This window comes from Heloderma suspectum, chromosome Z (genome assembly GCF_057233095.1).
Source record: "Heloderma suspectum isolate Gila_16-S chromosome Z, 16-S_ref, whole genome shotgun sequence".
NCBI classification, from domain to species: Eukaryota; Metazoa; Chordata; class Lepidosauria; order Squamata; family Helodermatidae; genus Heloderma; species Heloderma suspectum.
Window position 1 is genome coordinate 13403727 of NC_139476.1, and position 26201 is coordinate 13429927.

General features: G+C 45.1%; 2 protein-coding genes across 7 annotated transcripts; one reads left to right on the forward strand and one right to left on the reverse strand.

Moving 5' to 3' along the window:
* On the forward strand, nt 1–12801 carry NR2C2AP (nuclear receptor 2C2 associated protein). Its single transcript, XM_084826175.1, has 6 exons — nt 1–168; nt 2657–2842; nt 7739–7829; nt 9390–9495; nt 11659–11726; nt 12325–12801. The coding sequence occupies exons 2-6, from the start codon at nt 2802–2804 to the stop codon at nt 12442–12444; spliced, it is 426 nt and encodes a 141-aa protein (XP_084682301.1). The 5' UTR covers nt 1–168; nt 2657–2801; the 3' UTR covers nt 12445–12801.
* On the reverse strand, nt 12191–26201 carry RFXANK (regulatory factor X associated ankyrin containing protein). 6 transcript variants are annotated; one of them, XM_084826173.1, is made up of 9 exons: nt 26128–26201; nt 24186–24421; nt 21366–21449; nt 20146–20211; nt 19153–19253; nt 18305–18430; nt 17666–17732; nt 16212–16292; nt 12191–15791 (listed from the first exon to the last, which is right to left on the reverse strand). In XM_084826173.1, the coding sequence occupies exons 2-9, from the start codon at nt 24328–24330 to the stop codon at nt 15733–15735; spliced, it is 729 nt and encodes a 242-aa protein (XP_084682299.1). In that variant the 5' UTR covers nt 24331–24421; nt 26128–26201; the 3' UTR covers nt 12191–15732. The 6 variants fall into 6 exon arrangements, 4 of the variants coding, with proteins under 4 accessions (XP_084682299.1, XP_084682298.1, XP_084682297.1 ...); XM_084826172.1 differs by having other exon boundaries at nt 25965–26201; XM_084826171.1 differs by lacking the exon at nt 12191–15791 and having other exon boundaries at nt 15798–16292.

Here is a 26201-nt window from a genome sequence, read left to right on the forward strand (position 1 = left end):
AGCACAGGGCAAGATCCTCCCCACGCTTCTCTCTGCTTTGCCTTGCTTTGCTTTCCTTCCTGGCTGGGAGAGAAAAAGAGAAACACATAGGAACCGCAGTTATACGGATGGCATCTTAGACCACTTAAAGGCAGCATTCGGTTCAGCTCCCCCCTGCAATCTTTGCAGGTTAGTATGGGAAGGGGGGTTGCCAACGTTTTCACCGCCCCCTGCTCCTCTGCCTTTTGTTTTTGTTGCTGTTTGCGTCTGCTTGCTCTGCAGGCAGAACCCTGGCTTTAAATCTCCATGCTTTGGAAGACCCTTGATTTGGGCGATCCTTTGCAGTTTAAGCTCCTGTTTTGAAGCCACAAACCAGGAGGGTGCCTACGTATGTATGGGTGTGTGCCTATCTTACAGTAAGTTGGCAACCTTCAGATTGGGAAACAAAGGTTGCAAAATTAGCAGCTTCTCATGAATGCAGCTTATTCAATACAGAGGGGTGCTTCTTTCTTTCTTTCTTTCTTTCTTTTATTAGATTTATATATCACCCAACAGCCAAATATCGTAGTGGTGGTTTACAGTTATAAAACCAAACAATAACAAAATAACCATAAATAAATAAAAAATGATAGCGTAACAATACAAGTATCAAAATAATCCAATATTAAATAGTTTAAACACTGAGGAGCAATAAAATTAATAAAGCAACAGATAAAGCAACACTCTGTGTAACTCCCTCCCTGGGGAACTCCTCCATGGCCCCTCTTTAATGAGCTTCCGCCATGCATTAAAAACGTGGTTGTTCAGGCAGGCATTTGGGGTGGGTTAGGATATTTTAGAAAACGTTTTTATTGTAGAATTTTATTGTTTTAAGCTGTTTTAAGTTTTAAGTTGTGTGCTGTACATCGCCCAGAGTGGCTGGGTGACCAGCCAGATGGGAGATTGATAAATTTAATAAATAATAAATAAATTAAAGGTTAAATACCTATTTATAGAGGAAGGTCTTAACGATTGCAGTGAAAGTGTTCTTTTTTTTCAGAAAACACACATTAATAAACACGCACTGTCACCTTCTCCTTGGTGAACACACATGAGAGATTGTCTGTTTTTGCCCCTCCTTTTGGTTTGGGCCAGAGAGGCCTCTGCCTTCCTGGTGTGCAATTCCTTTTAAATGTTTTTTCTTTAAGTAGGACTACCTTTCTGTGTTATGCTTTACAAAGTTTCAAGAGGTTAGTTCTCTGCCCCAAGGGGATTACAGTTTCGCTTCTGCAGACACAAGGAGAGGGAAGTGGAGGCATGGATAAGAAGAGGGAAAATATCTGTTAGGCTTAGTTCCATAAAATAAGAGGTCCCAGGGCTTAGAGCCAGTTAGATTTATTTAGGACACAATCCTATGTATGTTCAGACAGAAGAAAAGCCCTACGACTCCCAGCATAGCTGGCTGGGGATTGCACCCTCAATTGTTTTAAATATTTTTATGCTGCCATTCAGGAAAATGTTCAGGGCAACATCTTACCACAATGTAGAAAAGAAAAACAAAGATGATAATAAACTTAAAATAACATCATCAAAGAGATAAACTAGGAAAAAGTGGCAGTTAAAAATGGCTTAAAAATGCAGTAGATAAAAACTGAAAAATGATCTATTCTGCTTTATTTGATCTGTCTCATTTTCCCTCAGCTTGGTTAGTTAATTGCTTCTTTACATTTTAAGATAGGTTCTTAATGGTTTAAATTGCTATTATAAGAAATATTATTGCCCGTGAAATGACAATGCCCCAGTTTGTCTGTAATGCTAAACCACAATTTAGCCACTATGCAGACAAGTCTGGATGAGCCTCGGACTCGTGCACAATCCCTTCTCCTCCTTGAACATGACCATAGGGGGTTTGGAAGCATCCATTTCCAGGGTGTAACTACCCGTGGTTTATCGTGATGCCCATCAAGGACAAACTGTGGCTAGTTTAAACTATGGTTTATTGAAACGAGCCATGATTGGACTGTGGTTTCTGAGCCTGGCTTGTTTCAATATGCCGATCTCCCCAAACCTGGTACGCTCCAGATGTGTTGGACAACAACTCCCATAATCCCCCACAGCTATGCTGGCTGAGGGAATATGGGAGTTGTAGTTCAACACACGAGGTTCAGGAAGGCTGCAATTAGCCATTGTTTTAAACTAACCACAGTTCCCGGTTTGGATGTAATGACAAAGTTTACATTCCTGGTTTGAACGTGGAAGCCAATGTTTCCTATCTCATGGCTGTGCCAACCAGATCCAAGGCATAAACAAGGCAGAGTTGCATTGACAGGGTCTGACAAGAATCGAGAGTGTTGGACTGGGGCTTGGGAGATCTGGGTTCTAGTCCCCACTTGGTCGTGGAGCTCACTGGGCGACTTTGGCCCAGTCACTGACTCTCAGCCTAGCCTACCTCACAGGGTGGTTGTAAGGGGAAAATGGAGGGGAGGAGGATCATGTGAGCCACCCTGGGTTCCTTGCAAGAGGAAAAAAAGACAGGATAGAAATGTAATAATAAATAATAAAAAGGAAGGAAGGAAGGCGAGAGAGAGAGAGAGAAGTTGTTGGGTTGAAAAAGTTAGAATTGAGTGCATCATAGAGGTCTCATCTGATTCTTAAAATTACTACCAACTATTTTCAACTTGAATTTCATTCCATTTAGTTCTGGCTCTCATTCGGTGTCAGTAACAAGTAGCTCCAAGTGAAGGTGTCTGCTGGAGCATTGCGCACAGACCCCGCCCCGTTTCTGGCAACATCACCATATCGGTCCATTTGCGCTGCTGGATCATCAGCTCTCTGGCATCAAGATGGCGGCAGTTTCCTTGATTTGCTCCGAGACTGTGAGCAGGTGAGTGTGTTTTGCCGTCTTCGAAGGAGGCAAATTGCAACAGCAGTGTAGTTTTCTATGCTTTAAAAACAAATTAATTAAATAATCCTTAAATTATATTTGAGTGGAAATAGGTTATTTTAGATAGACCTTGGGTCTGAAGATCCAACGAAGTGGGAAACCCCAAAGTAGATCACCCCAAACTGAAAAGCAGTGGGTAGATTTAAAAATAACTATTTTATTCCAAAGAGGTTTACTATTCCATTGTGCTTTGGAATTCATATAGGTCCTTCGTCAGGGAAATCTACAGAACAAAATAAATGTAGTTTATGTAATAGGATTTAAATGTGCCCATGTGTACTTAAAAGATATGTATCCAACATGCCTAAAACAACTCAGTTTTTACAAACAAAACTAAAAATCTAATAAAAAAGGAAGGCTCAAAATTACAAAAATAATATCCTTATAAACTGTCCAAAGTATAGCCTGTACAATTTTTGGAATTTTATACGGAGATTAGCTTTGGAATCCTGCAGAAGTGTGTAATGGTCTGAAGAACACAGCTGTTCTTATGATCTTACATTCTGGGTCTTTACTTTGTTAAAAAAATAATAATCCTATTTTGTTTTCCTCCCATAGAATTATAATCATAGAATCATAGAATCATAGAACAGTAGGGTTGGAAGGGGCCTACAAGGCCATCGAGTCCAACCCCCTGCTCAATGCAGGAATCCAAGTCAGAGCATCCCTGACAAATGGCTGTCCAGCCTCGTCTTGAAGGCCTCCATTGTGGGAGAGCCCACCGCCTCCCCAGGTAATCGGTTCCATTGTCGTATTGCTCTTACAGTCAGGAAGTTTTTCCTGATGTTCAGCCGGAATCTGGCTTCCTGTAACTTGAGCCCATTATTCCGTGTCCTGCACTCTGGGATGATCAAGAAGAGATCCTGGCCTTCCTCTCTGCGACAACCTTTCAAGTACTTGAAGAGTGCTATCATATCTCCCCTCAGTCTTCTCTTCTCAAGGCTAAACACGCCCAGTTCTTTCAGTCTCTCTTCATAGGGCTTTGTTTCCAGTCCCCTGATCATCTTTGTTGCCCTCCTCTGAACCCTCTCCAGTTTGTCTGCATCCTTCTTAAAGTGTGGTGCCCAGAACTGGACACAGTACTCCAGATGAGGCCTAACCAGTGCTGAGTAGAGGGGAACTAGTACTTCCCGGGATTTGGAAGCGATGCTTCTATGAATGCAGCCCAAAATAGCATTTGCCTTTTTTGCAGCCACATCACATTGTTGGCTCATATTCAGCTTGTGATCTACAACAATTCCAAGATCCTTCTCGCTTGTAGTGTGGTTGAGCCACGTATCCCCCATCTTGTAACTGTGCATTTGGTTTCTTTTTCCTAGGTGCAGAACTTGGCATTTGTCCCTATTAAATGTCATTCTGTTGTCTTCTGCCCAGCGCTCCAGTCTATCCAGATCACTTTGAATTTTGTTTCTGTCTTCCAAAGTATTAGCTATCCCGCCCAATTTGTTGTCATCTGCAAATTTGATCAGCATTCCCTGCACCTCCTCCTCCAAGTCATTAATACAAATGTTGAAGAGCACTGGGCCCAGGACTGAGCCCTGCGGTACCCCACTCGTTACCTCTCCCCAGCTTGAGAAGGTCCCATTGATAAGCACTCTTTGAGTCCGATTCTGTAGCCAACTGTGGATCCACCGGATCGTTGTTTCATCTAGCTCACTTTGAGCAAGTTTGCTCATCAGGATATCATGGGGCACTTTGTCGAAAGCTTGGCTGAAGTCGAGGTATATGATGTCTACAGCATTCCCACGGTCTACAAGTGAGGTGACTTGATCAAAACATGAGATCAGATTTGTCTGGCAGGACTTGTTTTTGACAAATCCATGTTGGCTTCGAGGAATCACGGCATTGTTGTCAAGGTGCTTCCAGATGGATTGCTTTATGATCTGCTCCAGAATTTTCCCAGGGATTGATGTCAGACTGACTGGTCTGTAGTTCCCAGGTTCCTCCTTTTTACCCTTTTTGAAGATAGGCACAACGTTAGCCCTCCTCCAGTCATCTGGCACTTTCCCCGTCCTCCATGATTTCTCAAAGAGAATAGACAGCGGTTCTGAGAGTTCTTCTGCCAGTTCCTTTATGACTCTAGGATGCAGTTCATCTGGCCCTGGAGATTTGAACTCATTCAAAGTAATGAGGTGTTCCTTGACCATATGCCTGTCGATCTCAAGCTGCAATCCTGCCCCTTCAGCCTGTACTTTGCCTTTGCCAGCGGGGTCATAGACCCTCTTTTGGGAGAAGACTGAGCCAAAGTAGGAATTGAGCACCTCTGCCTTTTCTTTGTCATCTGTTATCATTTTGCCATCCTTATTTAATAGCTGAACCACCATTTCTTTCCTCTGCCTTTTACTATGCACATAGCTGAAGAAAGCCTTTTTGTTGCTTTTAGCATCCCTCGCTAACCTCAGCTCGTTCTCAGCTTTAGCCTTCCTGATGCCATCCCTGCAATTCTGTGCTACCTGCCTGTACTCTTCCTTTGTTACTTGGCCTTCTTTCCACTTCCTATATGTGTCCTTTTTTGTTTTCAGGTCATCCCTAAGCTTTTTGTGAAGCCACATTGGCTTCTTCTGTTGTCTTCCACCTTTTCTTCTTGTTGGAATTGCTTGTGATTGTGCCTTGAGAATTTCCTTTTTTAAAAGCTCCCACCCATCTTGGACTCCTTTTCTCGGTATCTTCGCTTGCCATGGGACCTTACTGATCATTGTTCTGAGTTTATGAAAATCAGCTTTCCTAAAATCCAGGGTACGCGTTTGACTATACTCAGCTTTTGCTTCCCTTAGAACCAAGAACTCAAGTACAACATGGTCGCTTCCCCCAGAGTTCCTGTAACTGCTACCTTACCCACTAAGTCATCTCTGTTGGTTAGGATCAAGTCAAGGAGAGCCGATCCTCTAGTTCCTTCCTCTACTTTCTGTAGGAGGAAGTTATCCACCACACAAGTCAGGAATTTCCTGGAGGGGCCATGTTTTGCAGAATTTGTCTCCCAACAAATATCCATGTGTGCAAGATGGCTTAGGATACAAGTAAAAATAACAATAAATGTATGCAGCTCCCAGCACCATATTGGATGTTCTCTAAAGAGAAATTGTCAACATCACCTGTATGTTTCTCTGTACCGATAAAGGCCGTAACAAAAAAATGGTAAATATGTTAAAATATCGACAGGTTAAAAAGATTGCTCCCCACTTTTTTTGGTGTTCTGGAAGTTCTTCAGTTAAATGTATTCATTTCTTTTTTTTATATCCCGCCCCTCCTCTTAAAGAGCCTAGGGCAGCTACCAAGCTATAAAACACACAACGGTCCACATAAACAACGTAAAAATCATGACTCTGAAGTCACAACTATAAAATAAAATACAATAAAACCATAAACACAATCAGTCCATTAAAAACAAAACAAATACATCACTTGCCTATACTCCCAAACCCTCCACAAATAAAGATGCAATCTTATGCATGCTTAGACAGAAAAATGTCCTACATGTCCCAGCATTTCCCAGCCAGCCATCCTGGCTGGGGAATGTTGGAAGTTGTAAGACTTTTTTCTGTCTAAACATGCACAGGATTGTGACCTAAATAGCTCTTTAACTGGAGCCCAGATGACAACAGCGTGGGGGATCTCTTCGAAGGATATCGATCGCTGTGGACTCCGGCCTTTTTGGGGCTTGACAGACTCCCAATGCAGGGCTTTTCCTGAAATCCAGGAACTTTTCTCCATCTTTTTAAGACAATATATTTATGTAAATAGCTTTGGCTATTGGGCAAGTATAGAAAGAAAGAAAGAAAGAAAGAAAGAAAGAAAGAAAGAAGTGCCCAAATTTCAGGGTGCAATTCACGTGATTTACACCAATTTTGGTCATAATTTGCATAATTTGTGCAAATTTTGGCCACAGTTTGCACAACTCGCAGCTGAAATTTGCGTGATTCACACAAATTGCACCGTGCAATTTGCGCTCATTTCTATTTCCATAAATAAAAATCCACAAGCTGACCCAACTCAATGTGGATTGAGTAGGGCCAGCTCATGGGGAAACAAGCTGAAGTCCAACAGGCCGAGCTGATGAAATCTCAGCAAACTCCACCCCCCACCCCGCCGGAAAGATCCCTCCGATATCCCTAATCTCTACCAGAAGCGACTTCCTCAAGGGCACCATAATAATTGTTGCAGGAGTGGTAGGTCTTTGTAGCTGTAATCCTAAACACATATCCAAGAGTGAGACTAAAGCACTGCTGAACAAAGTTGGACTTGCTTCTGAGTTAGGCCTGTGCAGTATATTTAGTTACGGACCGCAACCATTTTGTTAATTAGAGAGGTGTATCTTTAGATGAAACAATAATGATATTGTGCAACCTGATACTTGCAGTGCTAGCTGTGATTAATTCATTTCGGCTGCGGTCCTGCATCTGCTTACTTGGGAGTAGGCCAAGTGGGACTCAGTGGGATTCAGTGGGACTTTCTTCTGAGTAAATCTGTATGGAATTCCGCTCTGCCTGTCTGCACTCTCCATCTTGGGATGTTGGGGGTTAGATCACGGATCTGCATTCTGCTTGCAGAAGTTCCCTCTGCCCGATTTTTGGGGATCCCCCCCACATACCATAGGTCACCCCTTCTGGCAGGGTCTCCTGATTCTCTGTGTCACATTTTCAGGGTGTTGGGGGGGCTACCATGACATGGCGGACATGGGGGAATCCACTTCCATCAGGTAGTTCCAGTGTAAATCTGGATACAACCCACAGTCTAAAACTACAGACAGCCGTCTCTCGGGGCTTCCCATCCAATTATATAATTTTAGTGCAACCTGTTCATGTTGTACCTGCTGGCTTCTGCTTTGTGCATTTGCAGGGTCAGCTCTGTCCTCAACCGAGAAGTGAAGCAGTTTGGGAAGAAATATATGTTTGACGGGAACGAGGAGACCTGTTGGAATTCTGACCAGGTGAGGCGGAAGAGTTCCCCAGGGCATGTGATTTAGATGATGATTCACATTTATCTCAGTTCTCCTTACAACACCCCTGTGGGGGAGGCCAGTATGATTATCCCCCTTTTTCAGACTGTGGGAGACAAGAGATTTCCTAGTTGTGTTCATGGGCACAGGTGAGATGTGGACATGGGATGCCCTAGTTATAAAGCAAAAAAACTTATTTCCAAGTGACTCCCATTTTTCTTGGTAGAAAAGCAGGGTACAAATCACATAAATAAATAGAAGAGACTCTCCTCGACATGAAGATAGATCTCCAGATGTTTTGGACTTCAGTTCCCAGAAACCTCTGCCAGCATGACCAATGGTCAGGAATGCTGGGAATTGAAACCCAAAACATCTGGAGATCTACTTTCTGGCCACCCCTGCTTTAGACGTGTGTATCTTGGAATGCGGGGCCGCGGTGGCTTAGTGGTTAAGACGCTGAACTGCAGACTGGAAGTTCGAGACCCGAGTGCCGCGTGATGGAGTGAGCTCCCGTCTTTGGTCCCAGCTCCTGCCGACCTAGCAGTTCGAAAGCAAGAAATTGCAAGTAGATAAATAGGTGCCACCTCGGCGGGAAAGGTAACAGCGCTCCGTGCACCTCGGTGTTCAGTCATGCCGGCCACATGACCACGGAAGCGTCTTCGGACAGCGCTGGCTCTTTGGCTTAGAAACGGGGATGAGCACCGCACCCTAGAGTCGGACACGACTGGTTGGGGACACCTTTACCTTTTACCTTTTATCTTGGAATGCAAGGTACATTCAGTTAAAGTTAAAAGTTTAAACCTTTGAAGCCCTAAATGGCTTGGGGCCAGGTTACCCAAAGGAGCGTCTCCTCTCATATTTACTTACCTGGTGAATAAGATTGTTGCCTGATCAACTCCTTTTGGTACCCTGACCAAATGAGGCATGGCAGGTGGCTACAAGAGAGAAGGACTTTTCAGTGGCAGCACCCCATTTGAAGAAGCGTCTCCCCAGATAGGCTCGCCTGGCACCTATGTTACGGTCCTTCCAGCACCAGGTGAAGTCCTCTTTATTCTCCTGGGCATTTCAAGAACTGCTTTTAGTACTCCCTTCTGCTGCTGGTTTTAATTTGGTTTTATGATGTTGTCATGGTTTTATTCATTGCTGCTGGTTTCTATTGGTTTTCTTCTGCATGGTTTTCAATGTTTGTATTCATGTTTGTACAGTATGTTTTTAATGTATTGTACACCACCCATAAGAACATCAGAAGAGCCCTGAGGCTGAATCAGATCCAGGGTCCATTCAGTCCAGCATTCAGAACCAGGGTGCCACAACAGAAAAGGCCTTCTTCTTGGTAGCATTGCTGGTGAGGTATAGCCCAAAGATGTGTGCTGCAGATGTTTTCTTTGCAAGCTGAAGTCCTCTGTTTCCCAAGAAAGGGCGACTGGCGGTATTCTTTCCACGGATTGTTTGCCGTATTTGAAGGCTGCTGTGTCTCTAGCAAATCTTCTCCTTGTAGACTGAATTTCTGTCATGTGCTGCAGCTGCTGTTCCTGTTTTTGTTGGTGTTAGGGCTACACCCAGTGGTTGACGTTGGAATTTCCACAGACTGTCCAAGCATCTCACATCCGGATTCAGTTCCAAGGAGGATTTGCCAGCCGAAAGTGTACTGTGCAAGGTAAGGGACATGGCTGCAGCTTGCATCTTGGCTGGGGGGCAAACCTCAGGCTCGGGGGGCAAATCCATCCCACCTGGCATTCCAGTCTGGTCCTCCAGAGTTCTCCAGAAGGCCACATCCCTTCCCCAACTGCCAATCATTCCATGGTTTCCCCGCGCTTCCACACTTTCCCTCATCTAAACGGCTGAAGTGCCTCCCCTAAGGTATAGTTAACAAGGGCAAAAGCTTTAAGCTAAATTATGCTGAGTTGTTTTGGCCCCACCCCTTTTTCCTTTGGCCCCTTCCACCACTGGAATGTGGCCCCCAAAAGCTTCTCCGAAATGGAGTGCAGCCCTTGGGCAGAAAGAGCTAATGGGGCACATCCTTGATCTGGAGTGTGTCTGGGAACTCATGAGATCAAGCCCAGAGTCCCTCCTTTCTGCTGTTTTCTTTTGACATGGAATTACCATGTGGACCGGTGTGCCAATCAACTGTTCTTCAGTATTATGTCCAGTCCTGGGTGCCATGTTTTTAAGAACATAAGCAGAGCCGTGCTGGATCAGATCAAGGGCCCCAACTAGTCCAGCATTCTGGTCACACAGTGGCCGACCAGCTGCCTGTAGGACGTCCATAAATGGGTCGTGAGTGCAACAGCACACTCCTGCCCATGTTCCCCAGCAACTGGGGACTAAATTGGGGATTGATATCCTCTGTGAAAGAAAACCATTGACAAACTGGAGCCTGTCTGCAGTAGGGAAGTATGAGAAATATGTTTCAGTTCGATTTTGATCAGGAGTTACCAAGTTCACACATTCTGGACCGAACACGGACTCAGACGCAATCTGTGTTTGAAGTCTGTAAGTTTCTGAGCTCGCAGTGTGATTCGTAGACCAAAAAAATCGCATTGGACAGCATGCATACATTTGAAACGTGCATGAAACGTGCTTTTGAAAAATGCACAAATACACTTAGGGAGGAACAAATACACTTAGGGAGGAAGAATGTGTCCATTCCAAAGATGCACACAATTGATGCGTACTTTTGGGAAAATGCGCACAAAAATATGCATGGGTTTTCATGCAGAAAGGAAAACAAAACAAAACTCTCCATCTGATACGAACTTGAGTCAGAACGAGCTTCGAGATGGAATTCGGAGAACTTCAACCCGCTCGGGTTTTGCTGATTTTCACCTCCCTGGGCGACCTGGAAACCAAGTCCTATGAGGAACGGTTCCAAGAGCTGGGTTTGTTTAGCCTGGAGAACTGAAGATTAAAGGAAGGCATGTTATCAGGTCTTCCAGTATCTGAAGGGTTGTCATGTAGAAGAAGGAGCGGACTTGATCATGGTTGTTCCAGAGGGCAGGACTGGAACCGACAGGTGGAAATTGCAGGGAAGCAGATTTCTGATAAACGTTAGGAGCAACTTCCTAACAGTGAGGGCTGTTGAACAGTAGGACAGGCTGCCTCGGGAGTTGATGGGCTCTCTGCTGGAGGCATTTAAGCAGAAGGTGGGTGGTCATCTCTCAGTGCTGCTGTAGTTTCATCATAATTGATGAACTCTAAACTCCCACTTTCAGAGGCAGCTGATTAGCCATGATGGCGAGATGAAACTTCTTTGTCCAAAGGACACCTCCCTCTGAATGCCAGATGCTAGGGGCAAGTGGAAATGGGCGGCTATTGCCTTCATGCCCTTCTTGTGGGGTACACTGGAGGCATCTGGCTGTCCTCTGTTGGGAACAGGATGCTGGGTTAGATGGACCATCTTGATCCAGCAAGTCAGTCCTAATGATAGCTCAGTGGGAAGACAGACTCCTTGGTCAGAGTCTATCTCTGAATACCAGATGCTTGGGGGAGAATAACAGGGAAGGACTATTTCTGTCTGCTCTTCTCAAAGTCCACTGTGTCAGGCTTTGCTAAGAACATAGGCTTCCTTTGCAACCATTTATGTTGCTGAAGAGGTAAATCACTTTTAACAGAAAAATGGCCAGCCTCTTCAGTGTGTGGTATTAACTTTCAAGGAAAGCTCTGGATCTCCCTCAACAGTTTTTCCTCTTCTTCTAATTTTAATTGTGATTTGGGTGGGGGAGAGAACTGATGGTCCCCATGCTGCAACTTAGAAACTCCCTTTCAGAGCAAATTGTATCCCACACACCTCTGTCTTCTCTCCCTTTTCAAATTTCCCAAGGCTGCAGGAAAGGAGAAGATCTTTCCCAGGTTGCTGAATTCTATCCTGAAGATGCCAACTCTCTCCAAATATCCTTTTCCTTTCAATTTAGGGAAGCAAAATTGGAATGCCCAGGCGGAGAACAAATAAGAACCAATTTCTGCATTCCTTTTTAACCATCTTAACACAGATGGCAGGGACAGGGGTTATCACTGACACCTGCCTGGAAAAGTTAGCCATGCCCTAGTAGTTACCGCTAAGATCAACTACTGCATGGACCTCTTTCCAGTCCTTGCCCTGTCCTAGGAAGTTACTCCTGCCTCCAGGGTCTGTGTGAGGTGTCAGCCCCACCCAAACCAATAATTTCCCCTTCCCTTTCAGAAACCAGACTGAAGATGTTCTGGCACCTTTGTTCTTTGTGCAGTCGGAACGCTGGTGAGCATTCCATGCTGTCACAGCAGTTTAACCAATCGGTGGTCAGAGACTCCTCTGACACAAGCACAATACAATTAAGATGTAACAATAAAACCTATTTGGGTCATGGCCTGTGACATGTTTGCCCCCTCCTCCCAAAAGAGGCTAGCTACAACCGCTTTGGGTAAATTCTCTGTCTCGTTTTGGAGGATTCCTTGGCTATGCTGGCTTGTGGCTCTCGCTGCTGCCCCTTTCCTTAACTGCTTCTTCTACAGCTTCCCCCTCAAAGAAGCACCATTATTGGATAAACTGAAGATCCACTTTGAAAACAGCACAGACTTTTTTGGGCGCATTGTTGTTTACCAGCTTGACGTTTGGGGGCAGAAGTTTTAATGCAGGAGGACACGAGATCCAGACACCGAGACTGCCAATTCTCTTTGCTCAAGCTTGACTACAAGTCGCATAACATCCCGTGACAACCAAGATGTCGTTTTGCTCCAAACGGCAGCTGGTTGCTCTGAGAGCCACTCTGAGAGTCATTTGGGGAAGCCTCCTCCATTTCTGCAGAGGTGAACTCAAGGACGGTCACAGCCTTATTGGATTTTCCGGTTTCCCCCGACTTGTTTTCTCCCTCAGGTCCTCTTTGGAGGATATTGAAAAGAAGTGGCCAGTTTCTCTGCTTGGCATGCAAAATAATGATTTAATAAGATAGATAGATAGATAGATAGATAGATAGATAGATAGATAGATAGATAGATAGATAGATAGATTAAAAAAAAAGCATTACCACTTCCACACAGGGATGAAAAGGTCCTATCTCTGCCGAGTCAAATTTGGGGATATGGGCTTTTACTTCTTATGGTTAGATAGATATCCAAATGGCTTTAATTAAATAAAAAAGCTCAAGATCCACTTGTATTTTGGGAGATCCACCTTTGAAAAAAGGCGTGTTGATTTAGAGCAGAATTTGATTTGCTCACCTGTAGTTTTCCGACAGCTGAAAAACTGGGGATGGGACTTGCTGGAAAAGGCAAACCATTTCTTGGCTAACTCTACCCCATCCAGCGAACCCAAGTTCTTTTGCTGTCTATCATGATTCCCCCTTTTCCCCCTTGCTGCCCCTTATGCCTGGAGCAAAGGTCCTTAAATCTACAGCTCCCTTAAATGACTCCTTGCTCTCCCTTTATGCCTAGAAGTCCCACCACCAAGCACATGCCTGCAAACACATCTCTTCCTCCCTGAAACTCCTTTTTGTGCACAGCCTTGGCTCACCCTCTCAACCCTCATTCCCAACTGCAACCAAGGTTTCAAGGTTCTGCCTCGCTTTGTTGTTGATCTTACATTGTAAGTTGCTTGCAGGCAGGGACCCGCCTGTGTTGCCTCTGAATACGCTAATGGCTATAAACTGAAGGGGGATGGTCATTACCAGTGCAATCCTATTTATATTTACTTGGATGTTATTCTGCTATAGCAGGGGCTGCTGAATCTCAAGCCTGGGGGCAACTGCCCATGCTGGGGTCCCAATCCACACCCCCAGGGTTCCCCAGATGGCCATGCCATTTTGCCCCCACTGGTAGGTTGGTGGTATCCCAAATTTTGTGTGTTTTTTTTCCCTGTGCAGAAAGGTTGAAATGCCTCTAAGGCTTAGTCATAGAGCCTTACCGGTATATGCCGGTATATTGGCCACACCTCTTTTCATTTGGCCCCACCCACCACTGGAATGTGGCCCCCAAGAGCGTCTCTGAAATGGAATCCAGCCTGTAGGCTGAAAGATCAACACTCCTGCAATAAAGACATTGGGGCTTACTCCTAGGTAAGTTTGCGCGGTGCAGAATGTCACAACCAGGTTGTCAATGGGAGATGATCGCCAGCATATTACATCTATGCTGGGAGAATTGCACTGTCTGCCTGCACTCTACCTGGGTGAGGATTAATGTTTGCATACTTCTTTACAAAGCCTTAAATAGGGGTGTACGGAATTTATAAAATCTGTTCCGCCTACATTTCGCAGACTGTCAGGTGCCTTTCATTCAGTCGTTTTGATGGAACCTGATTTTTCCCAAATTTGTGCATTTGCACAAATGTGCATTTGCACAAATTCACACTTGTGCAAATGCATAAATCCCCCCCAAATGCACATTTTCATGCTTTAGCCTATGGGGAAATGTGTGCTTTTGGCCAGTGTTTTTATTTCCCATATTTTTCTACGACTAAATTTGTGTAAAATTCCGGAAAGTAAAAAAAAACAATGGTCCACAAGCCCGCAAAATCCTTGTGGCTGAAGAATTCATGGGTTGGATACATCGAAATCCGAATTCATTTGATTCTGTTGCGGATTTCCCGAATATCCCTCGCCCTAAACAAGGACGAGGGTACTTAAGAGATCACCTGATCCCCTAACGGCGTGCTCAGTTGCTGTTCTCATCAGAAGATAGCCTCCTGATGGTACCAAAGATTTTAGAGGTCCACTCCAGGATGGCTTGGAATAGAACTTTTAGTATGGTAGCACCCACTCTCTGGCACTCCCTACTAATGCATGTGAGGTGGGTGCCAACCCTTCTGGGTTTTCAGTGCCTACTGCAAACAGAGTTTTTCCAACAAGCATTCCCTGGAATGCTTCTGTAGACAGTATTTCATTATGATTTTATACTGTATCTTTGTACATTGCTTAGAAATTTCTTTTAATGTAACTGATTCATAAATATGGTTAAATAAATGAAATAAAAACTGTGGAACAGATTTTAGCCGGTTCCCGAAGGCTGGCCCCTGAGTTGATTGGAAACATGGTGCCATTTGCATAGGCAAGCACAAATCCAGGGGTGTGTGCGGGATTGAGGAAGCAAAGGATAAAACCTGGCCTGTAAGATGGTGATCAGAACAGAATTGGGACATGCACTCATTCTAAACCATCTTGAAAACAAATGCCACAGCACAAGCCTGTTGTCATTTTTTTAATTAAAAGAAATCATCTATCTAATTTTACAAAAGCATTTCTGCCTGCTTGTTTGGAGGCAACCCTGATTCGCCCCAGGCGATCGAGCAAGCAGCTCTTAACAAACTAAGGTCCAAGGCGTGTCATGCCAGAGTCAGTTGCTCGCTCATCCTCTGGAAATGCAGCAGTTTCTTCCGCTATCGGGAAGAGTGTCTTTTCTAAAAAGTCCTGTCTGTGTGAAGCTGCTGCTCAAAGGGAAGCAGAAAACAAAAATAATCTCTCGCACACACAAAAGAATATCCCAGGTTAGACAGCTGGGGTGGGGTAGGGTGGACATTGTTTGGTTTCTTCCTCCATTTGCAGCTTGGCTTGCTCGCTTGAGCCAAATGGAATTCTTTGCCTCCATAAGTGCCTCCTCTGTTCATGGCACATATTCTGGATTTCTTGAGGGGTTAGTTGGAGATGGCCTCGACAATGAAAACAAGGATGTCCCAGATGTTTTGGCGTTCTGCCTTTCCCCCTTTTCAAGATGGCTGCAGCTTTTAACAGTTCCCGTTGCTTCTCTTCCAATCTCATGCTCTCAGACGTCCAGCCACCGCCGCACCCCCCCTTGACCTTTTATAGCCAGTCAGTCCAAAAAACTGTATGTCCCACTTCCTCAATCCAATCTTCACAGCAAAGAAAACGGGGGCAGGGGGCTGCTTGTCCATTCCCCTCCCCCCCCCCCCCCCGGCTAACTGAGTAAGCTTTCATTCCATTTCTTTGTTCCGAAATAACTTGAGAATATGCTTTTCGATCACTTGTTGGACTAGAAACCAAGAGAACAGAGAAGAAGCATATTGATTTTTAAAATAATAACTAAATTCAGCTTATTTAATAATTTCAGGGGGGTTGCGACGCCTCCAGTTCACAAGCGTAATCCGGCCTGCGGAGGCTTGAGTTCCCTCTGTAGGACCCTCCCCAACCCTCATCCAATGGAGATGCCATGCCAGGTAGTAGATAATCCAAACAACATTAGGGGACGTGTTGGACACTTCTGGGGTGTGCCAGGTTGGCGGGAGGCTCCCCTGGAAGCACCTGGCTGGCCCTTGCTAGACTAGATAGTCCGTTAGTCTGATCTAGCAGGGTGGCTCTGGCATTGTTCTGAGTGCCGTGGCCCTTCTCAGTCATGCCAAAGAACCTCGGCACATGGCCCAGCTAGCTACAGAACCCGTGTTCCAAAACTTGCCTTTCTTATATCCCAAAGCTACTGCAAGGTCCATTGGGGTGTAGCCAGAATCTGCTTCCATCGTCAGGTCAGCGCCTCGGGCTAGAGTGAGACAGTGGAAATACTGGTTATTAATTTGATAAGTGGATTTATTAACCCATTATTAATTTGTCAATCATTAATACATAATTAGTTTGTCAATTATTAATGGATCATTAATTTATCAATCGATCATTAATTTATCGATTATTAATGTTATTAATAGGGTAAAATCCAACCTAAGTTCCACTTTGAGTAGACCCATTGAAATGAATGATTAGTCATGATTAGAATCATAGAAGAGGAGGGTTGGAAGGGGCCTGTAAGACCATCGAGTCCAACCCCCTGCTCAGTGCAGGAATCCCAGCCACAGCATCCTTGACAGGTGGCTGTCCAGCCTCGTCTTGAACACCTCCAGTGTGGGAGAGCCCACCGCCTCCCTAGGCCATGGGTTCCATTGTCGTACTGCTCTAACAGGACGTTCTCCCTGATGTTCAGCCGGAATCCGGCTCCCTGTCGCTTGAGCCCATTATTCCGTGTCCTGCACTCTGGGATGATCGAGAAGAGATCCTGGCCTTCCTCTCTGGGACAGCCCTTCACGGACTTGAAGAGCGCTCTCCTATCTCCCCTCCATCTTCTCTTCTCAATGAATGGGATTGAAGTTCTCTTAAGTCCCATTCATTCAATGGATCTACTCTAAGTAGGACTTATGTTGGATTCTACCCACAATTTGTTAACTCACTGACATTCTTACTAATTAGTTTTAATTATTCTGGGTGTAGCTATGTTACATCTGTTGCAGCCGCAGCAGAGTTGTCTTGTCGCACCTTTGAGATTAACAAATGTATTGTAGCAAAAAATATTAATTTATGCATTTGTTTATTTTATTTGTTTATTAATAATACTAATATACCACTTCATTTTTTAAACTGTATTATTATTTATTCCATTTATGTGTCGCCCTATAGCCGAAGCTCTTGGGGCGAGCGACATAATTAAAACAAATACAATAAAACCAATGATAAAACTCATTGACGGCACAGTCCTACACATGCCTAATCGAAAGTAAGCCCCACTGGGTTCAGTGGGACTTGCTCCCAGGTAAGTGTGCATAGGATTGCGGCCTAAAAGAATTTAAACCAATTTAGAAGTAGCAGCAATCATTTACAATAATTTTAAAGAGATAAATATCAAAGCAGCTAAAACGCAGCTTTACACATACAAAAAATACGACAAGCAGCAGTTTAAAAAATATTTCTATGTTTGTGTGTACGGACTTGAAACTGCTTCTAACATCCAGAATTAAGAGGGCAGGGGAGAGACTACAAGGTGGTATAATAGAGGTTTGTGAAATAATGCCTGGTGTGGAGGAAGTGGATTAGGAGACATTTTTCTCTCCCATAATACTCCAACCCTCCCAACATATGAGATCTTACCTAGCAAAGCCTCAACGGACTTCACATGATTTCCCCGCACAGCATACAGGAGTGGGGTCCCGCCGTTCTGCAGAGGGAATGAACGGGGTAAGTGGAGGTGGCATGAGGTTCCTTGTTAGGTGCCTGGGGAAGGGGTCAGAAGCCAGGCATCCTGGGTAAAAGGAGAACTCCCCCTCTTACACAGTCCCAATCCATCCTCCTCTTGGTCTCCAGCATGCCAGAGTCGCAAGCAGAGTTCTGTGCGGTTTTAAAAAAAACATACAGCACCCATCAAGCCAGGGGAGGAGGCCCACCAAAACTACCAGCCTCTTTTAGCTTGACGCTCTTCCCGCCAGGAACTCGGCCTTAGGAGAAGTGTTTCAACCTTCTGGAATGGGGAAGAAGCTGTGCAAAACCTGGGAGGCCAGCAGATGATTGGTGGTTGCGAGAAAGGGGCATGGAACCCAGATTTGGACCCCACATGGCCAAGATGTTCAATGCCTCTGTTCTAAAAGGAGATGCTGGGGATTGATCCTGGGACCTTCTGCAATACCATGGAGCTATGGCCATGCCGCTGAACCCCCAAGAATAATCAGCCTCCCCAGTTCTAGCCACTGCACCATACTGTCTCTCTATGCCCTTCATGGCACTGAAGGTTACCCAGTCGTAGGTGTTTATGTCCACGTCCTTCTCCAGTAACAAGATGATGATGTCAGTGTATCCTCCCGTGCTGGCAAGCGACAAGGCGCTCTCCCGCTCCTTTGCAAGGACATGTGGATTGGCACCCTGCGGAGAAGGGACAGGAGTTGCAAACGCCCCATGCAAAGCTACAAATGGACAAATCTGTCCTTTCTGGTTTCTCTCTCTCTTCATTTCTCTGATCTTAACTTCAGTTTGTTCCCAACAATGACAATTTAGGCTGAGTTGGGGGTTTTGTTACCTTCTCGTCAAAATTTGTACGCATTTCTGTGTGCCCTTTCCCTGGGACTCCAGATGCTGGCCTTATCCATTGTCCAGAGAACCAAAAGCTTCTGGGTGGCTGTACCCACTGCCTCCCAGAAAGAACATCACAGCAAGGGGAAGACCAACTTGGCCCCATCCATCAGCCAGAGAAGGAACAGCTGCGGGGAACTTGTTTTCACCCTTCCCTGCCAGAAAGAACACCTACAAGAACTCTGAAACTAAAAGCCAATTACTGGGTTTTGCTTTTTTCCTCCTCCCTCCCTGTCCTTTTTCCTTCTGTGTCATGCCTTTTAGACTGTAAGCCTGGGGGCAGGGACCGCCTCATTATTTGTAAACTCTCTGGAAGCCTTTTTTGGATGAAGAGCAGGGTTAAAATGCTGCAAATAAATAAACATAGGCAATTTTTCCTGCCTGTTTTTCTTGGAGAACTCAGTTGCAAAATTCAGAGAAGTGTGAAATTCGGGAAGAACGAATGTCTCCCCCATCCTGACATGATGCTGACATTCTGACATTCAAAGGGGGCTCCTGGGCCCAGCCTTCCTTACCCATTCTAGTATACTGCGGACTGTCTCGATCTCTCCGAAAGCCGAGGCCCACATCAAAGGGGTGAAGCCTCGTTCGTCGGGCTTATTTAGCAAGTTCTCGCCTGGAAAGGTAAGAAGCAGTTCTGTTGCCAAATGAAACTCAATCCCCCCACCCTCAACATGGTGCCCATTGACACTTTGTTCAGTGCCCACCACACTCTCTGGTCTTCCCAATTTTTTTTAAATTTTTAGAGTAATTTTAAAAAACACCAAAAAAAATTGCAAACTGGGGGCCTGCCATGCTGCAAAGGGTTTGATCACCGGCATCTCCAGGTAAGGCTGGAAAAAAAATCCTGCCCGAAAGTGGCCTAGATGGACCCAGGGTCTCACTATACAGCAGCTTCTGATAAGGATGGGTGAACAAGCATTGTTTGATTTCTCCAGGATCCTCTGGACATCGTCTTGCTGCATGTCTTGTGCCCAATTGCTGCTCACTCTGTGCAAACGGGAAACGTGTGCAAATTGAGCACTGATCGAAGAGGAGATTGGCACAAATCTCCCCAAATTTGCACAGATTTCCCCCATAGACTAAAGCTGGGCTGATTCAATCTATTGAGGAAATCTGTGCAAATTAGGAAACTGGCACCAATCTAACTGGGAATCGGGGAGGAGACGAATGCAAGAACGTGTCTGGCAATTTGCTAATATTTTCGGCGATGCGTGCTTGCGCTTGGAGCTTTGAACAGGACACGCTCCCATGTTTTGTGAGCAAAACCAAAATTCCCACATATCCTGAGCTTCCAGTGTTCCTAATACTGGACCAAGGTCACCCAGTGGGCAGGAATGATATGAGTTGGAAGGGTCCTCAAGGTCATCTAGTCCAGCCCCCAGTACGGTGTGGAATCTTGCGATGACAGCATCCCTAATAGCCGTGCAGTCTGTGCTTGAACACCCCCAGAGACAGAGAGCCCACCACCTCCAAACTGGTGGGAGATAGGTTTATTCATGTCTCACCTTTTCTCAGACTCTCTTTCAAAAGGATCAGTTCACCTTGAGCCGCAAGCTGGTGAATAGACAGCGCTGAAAGTAGAAAGAAAAGAAAAAAGAACGTCTTCTGTAAAACCACTCTATAAATAAATGTTGTGCCTAGGCAATCTAATCCTGAGGCATTTATTTTACAATTCTGAGCTTTTTAAAAGTATGCAAATATAAATCATTCTTCTTTTGCATAATATATTCTGACTGATACTCAAGAGAGGAAGGAGCTAAGTGCTTGAGTCCCATCTTTCCCACCCACCAGAAATGTTATTCAACTGTACGGAGTCCGAGATTACAGTAGGCCACTCATGATTTAGGCAATCATGAGGGACAGAAACCTGACTAAAAACACATGAGCAACAACCCTGAAAGCTAAGATTCTCAGGAAGCTGAAGTCTCTGTTCTGTCCTGTATTCTACCGCATGTACATAGCTATTAGGAGGGAAGAGTAGGACAGTATCTATCCTTGAACACTTTGTTCATAGGGGAGATAGAATGGCTCGCTAGTTGTTAAAGACCACCTGTTTACCAAGTGATTTGGGGAGTAATTTCTAAGGAAAGCAGCAGAATTCTGAACCGTAACTGAAAAAAAAGAAAAAATAATTGTTTCCCTTCAAGGCGCTAGTCCTCTTGGACAAAAAAAAGTGCACAAGTTGAGAGGGATGAAGGCTATTGTATCTTCCACAGGTTCACAGGTGGAAAAGTGTTTAAACATCTCCCTCCTCCATTCGATGTCTCTTCCTCCTCCATTCAACGGCTCTCCCTTCTTTATCTCTACGTAGGCTTGAGTAGGACTGTTTTAATATGACAGCCACTGCAATCGGATGGCATGCAAGCAAAGAATTATTTGAAATATTTCTTGGCTGCCTTTCAGGGCAGAAGCTCTCTCAAAGCGGCACGCAGCAACAATAATAAAAACTGATGCGGTCTTAAAAAGCAATAAAAGCAGCAACAGCAGCAAACATCAAACATACCAGGGGAAGGCCAAAGTAAAATAACATGTTTTCAAGGCCTTCTCAAAAGCCTGCAGTGATGAAGCACGGCAGACCCCCGATGGCAACTTATTCCAGAGGTGTGGGGCCACTGCGGAAAAGACCTTCTCTCATGTGGTAGCCCACCTAACTGCTCTCACAGATGGGCAAATGAGGAGGGCAAATGAGGAAAGAGGTTTGTTCCAAAGCCCCAAAAGAACTCACTGTCTAAAGTAGCCGGCAAAGCAGACACTTCATTTCCCCGTTGACGGTTCGTCAGGGTGGTTGAATGTTTCAGGATCCCTCCATCTGTAATTTTAGGAGGGAAAAGGGAAAGAAAAGAGTGACTGAAGATCTTGAACCAGGAACCTCTGCCACAAGGATGCAGAATTTACATGGCTTACCAACCAATTCCCTAAATGCTCTCGTCTAGGGGAAGATTCCAATGTGTGTTGGGAACGAGCATGGTCACACCTGTTTGCTTGTGTCTGTGCTCTCAGGATGTGAGTGAAATTCAGAACAGTTGCTAATCAGGCCTGAGTTTATGATTATTTATATAGCACCATCTATGTCTATGTCTTACTTTACAGAGTAAGAGAGGGCAGATTCCTGTCCCAATGGGTTTGGAACTGAGAAATCAAGGGAGAGGGAGGGGAAGTAGATGGATGCAGTGTTAAACACTGGGAAGAATTACATGGTGCTCTACAAAGAATGCATGGCAGATCTCTGCCCCATGGAGCTTACAATCTATATATTGATACAAAGGTAATTACTGGAGAAGAAAATGGAGTCAGGCTAAACGGGCAGAATATGAGATTATTTCCATTACTTTAGGTCAACTTGTGGCCCTCCAGATGTTTTGACCTGCAACTCCCAACATGCCTCACCACTGGCTAGGGCTGATGGGAGTTGTAGTCCAAAATAACTGGAGGGCACCCAATTCAGGGAAGGCTGCACTCATGGATTTGGCCCTACTCCAGAAAAATAAAGAAAAATGTGTTCCCTAAGCAACTTAAAGTCTACATCTTACATATATTTTCACTTACTTTGCATCAGGGGTCCCTAACGCGGGGCCCGTGGGTGCTACAGCACCCACAGGCACCTCAATGGTGCCTGTGAAGGGGCCCTCAAATGTTCTATCTTTACTTTTTAAATGTATTTATTTCTCCATTTTTTTAAATATACATACATGGATTTTTATGAAATCCATGCAACTTCCTAGCAATTAAGCATAGGCTGCAAAAAAAAAAAGTGAACCAAATATCCAAAGAAGTATCCATTTGAAGGTGGCGTCTATATGCCACTTGTTCAAATATTGAAAGCGTTGTAAGGTCCTCAACCCACTCCATTATAGGTGAGTTTTTATCCTTCCAATGTTATAATATCAGTCTTTGAGCTGTCAAAAGGGTGCGGAGAATCCAGTTTTGCTGACCATTTGTTAATCTCCATGAAGTAGGTAAATACTTTAAATATTTTGAAGAGCGTGTACATCAGTGAATATTAAAGACTGTTCCAGTACAAAATTTATCTGTGTGATATCCCCCTCAAAAGAAGCAACTACCGGACATTGCCAAAACATGTGTTTAAGGGCGCAATCCTATGGCCGCTAGACAGCAGCTAGATGGCCATAGGATTGGTTGGTTCCTGGAGAACTGCCTCCTCACTCCCTCCGCTGCTGGCTCATAGGCGGTGGGGATCATCCCCGCACTCCACGCTCAGAACAGCAGCATGGAGCACGGCAAAAGGGGGCGTTCACACTGGGGGTGAGGAGTTTGTAAGTGCCGATACAATACTTCCTATGTGTAATCACAGAATCATAGGGTTGGAAGGCCCCTACAAGACCACCGAGCCTAACCCCCCGCTCAATGCAGGAATCCAAGTCAAAGCATGCCTGAAAGATGGATGTCCAGCTTCATAGAATCATAGAAGAGTAGGGTTGGAAGGGGCCTACAAGACCCTCGAGTCCACCCCCCTGCTCAGTGCAGGAAGCCTGATTCCCTGGCGGTCTCCCATCCAAATACGAACCAGGGCTGACCCTGCTCAGATTGTGTTCGTTTCCTGGTTTCACTTGGATAAAGAAGGCAGATACCTCCTCCACACTCCAATGTCCCGCGGCTAGACAGCCGAAATCAGCCGTCTAGCCGCAAATGCAGGGTGGCTGCAGCACAGAGGATACACCTCCTGCCGTGCATTGGATAGGTGGTCGCCTCCGAATTTGGAAGCAGCTGTCTATCCTCATAGGATTGCTCCCTTAAAGAACTATTAGTTGTATTGCAGTGCCAGCAATTACCCGAATTAGACCATCCCTTATTAAAGAGACACTGCAGTGTCCAATATGTACAAAAGTTTTTGCTGAGTACGATGCAGCCTAAGATCCATAGGCAGACACCAAAGCAGCAATCCGCTGATTAGGCATTTTGTGGCAGTGCCCACAGCACTTTCTCAAATTCCCAAATGTGCCCACGAGTCCAAAAAGGTTGGGGAGCCCTGCTTTACACAAACGTATTCTGCATTTTTAAACTCTTTCAACTCAGTCTAGTTTTACTAGTCCTGGGGAAGGAGCCCATCACCAATGCAAGGACTTATCCCTTCCCTTTCCAAGAACTGGAAACTTGAGCAGTGCAACACTATGGAGGTTCTACTCAGACATAAGTCCTATTGAGTTCAATGGAACTTACTCCCAGGTTCAGCGTGTATATAGGATTGCAGCCGGATTCAGCCAGCTGTCCAGCTTCTGAGATTCCATCAGGCATTGCCCGGCACTTCCAAGCTGGTGTTTGAAATCATGAGGACTAGGAGCTTCCTTTTTGATTTGTGAACGAAAGCAGAGATACTTAGAAGCTGAATGCTGCGGATGGCATCCCATTCTGCCTTTTCTTCTTCTTCTTTTTGCACTCCTGCAGAATTGCAGGCTACGCACAGCGTTGCCAATGTCTTATAATTTTAGCCATGTAATCAGGTTGCAAGCAGAAATAATCCAGAAATCTATACAAGCATCCCATCCTGCCTGCTTTCTCCATTCACACCCCAGCTTTAGGAACTTACCATTGGGGGCAGGGGGGCCCTGACTGGGGTTCAGATCATCTTTGCCCTCTGAGTATGGATACAACTGTAGGATTATTGGCGTGTCGTCATCCTCCCCATCACTAGAAGATACCTCCAGCTCTCTCAAGGTGGTGGTTTGGGTCATTGTCAAGACGTGCCCTTCTTCGGGAATGCACCAGAATTTGCAAAAACTCCTATGGTGTCGTTCTTATCAGGGCTGCAGCGTCTTGCAAACTCTGGGGTGACAGAGTAATAAAACACCAATTACAGGTCAAATACTCAAAAGATTCAAATGGAACTGCACCAGTGTATGCACTGATTTACTTACTAGCCTTGAGAGTATCAAGGGCCGAGTTCAAATTCTGCTCTGCCTCAAAGCTTGATGCAGTGAACCTGTGGATGCTCTCTGGGTGTTTCTGAACTACAACTCCAATCATCCCTCCCCATTAGCCATACTGGCTGGGGTTGATGGGAGTTGTAGTCCAACATTTAGAAGGCCTCAGATCCCTAGTTTACTGTGTGACGTTGGACCTGTCCCAACTTCTCAGCTTAATTTACCTCACGGGGCTGTTGTGAGGATAAAAAGCATGGGGGCAGGAGATACGCTCATCACCCCGATTTCCTTAGAAGAATGGTGGCATAAACATAAATATTTTTTTTTTAAATCCTAAACTGGAATATAATCTGAATTTGGGGCTGCCCAGAAATTTTCCTCCCAGCATCTGAAGCAAATTAAATGCTGCCCTGTGCACATCATATGGCAGAATGTTAAATGAGCAAGAGTTGGCTGGGATAGGATGCTGTTTTCTTATTTTCAGTTCCAATAATTTAACAAATCTACGTTATTATCACTGCACTTTTATTCTACTGTATGAGAGTTCGAGACAACGTACGTTGGTTTCCCCATTTTATCCTCTGTCGTCTTAAAAGGCAGGTAGGAGGAAATCTTGCTAAATTACAGGTGTAATCAACCTTAATTAATTAATTAGGGTGAAGACCATGCTGTGGAATCATCATCATCATCATTTGTACAGCGCTTGAAATCTTTACAACAACCTTGCAATCTTGCATTATTCCCCCTACTGTAGATGGGACAAGGACTGAGGCTCAGATGGAACAGCTTGCCTAAGGCCACCTAGTGAATTCATGGCAGGGGTAAGATTTGAACTGCAGTCGTCCTGATTCATTAATCAGTCTCTTAACCACTACGCTACGCCAGCTCTCACATCTTCACCTGTTGAATTTCTGCCTGTACACACAGCCTTTAAAAGCACAAAGGCCCAGCCAGGGGGAGGGAAGAGTGAGAACCCATATACTACACCATGCAAGGACCAATCACATTTGACAAAAGTTGAGAGGGACAACAGAGACCTGGATGTGGCTTGGATAGGAGAAAAGCTCAAAACGACCATGTAAATATATTGCCATTAAAATAATAAGAAAAAAATATGATGTAGCTTTTAAACATTTTCACTCAAGGTCAACATTTTGCACGTTTCCAAAATGAGTGAAGGAAAGTGAGTCGCCGGCTTATTCGGAGGCTTGGTGGGGGCAGTGTGCCAGGCGGAGCAGAACCCCTGAAACTTCCAGCGGGCTGCAGTGTTAACACAACAACGCCAGATCCTAGCTGTATTGCTGGTGGGAGTGGGAAGGGGGTAATTAAAGATGGGATATTAGCTGGCACGGTGGGAAGGGGGGTCTGGGGTGGGGGGGCGGAGAAGGCAAGAGCCCTTCCAAAATCGATCTGAGCTGCAGAACTTGCAGCCATTCTTAACTCACCCCAGTGCCAATTCCTGGAGGAGAAGTTCCTCTCCAGCCCCCTGCCCCCGACAGCCTCCTTTCTTGCACTTGGTTCTTTTGTCCAGTCCAGCCTGTGATGTAAATATTTCATCTGCTTCTCATCAGATGATGGATGGATACTTTGACATCAAGACATGGATACCTGTACCCCCAGCTTTGATCTCTCACTGCCACCTCTCCCCTTTCGCTGCTCCATTTCCCTCTGCCCTTTGGTGC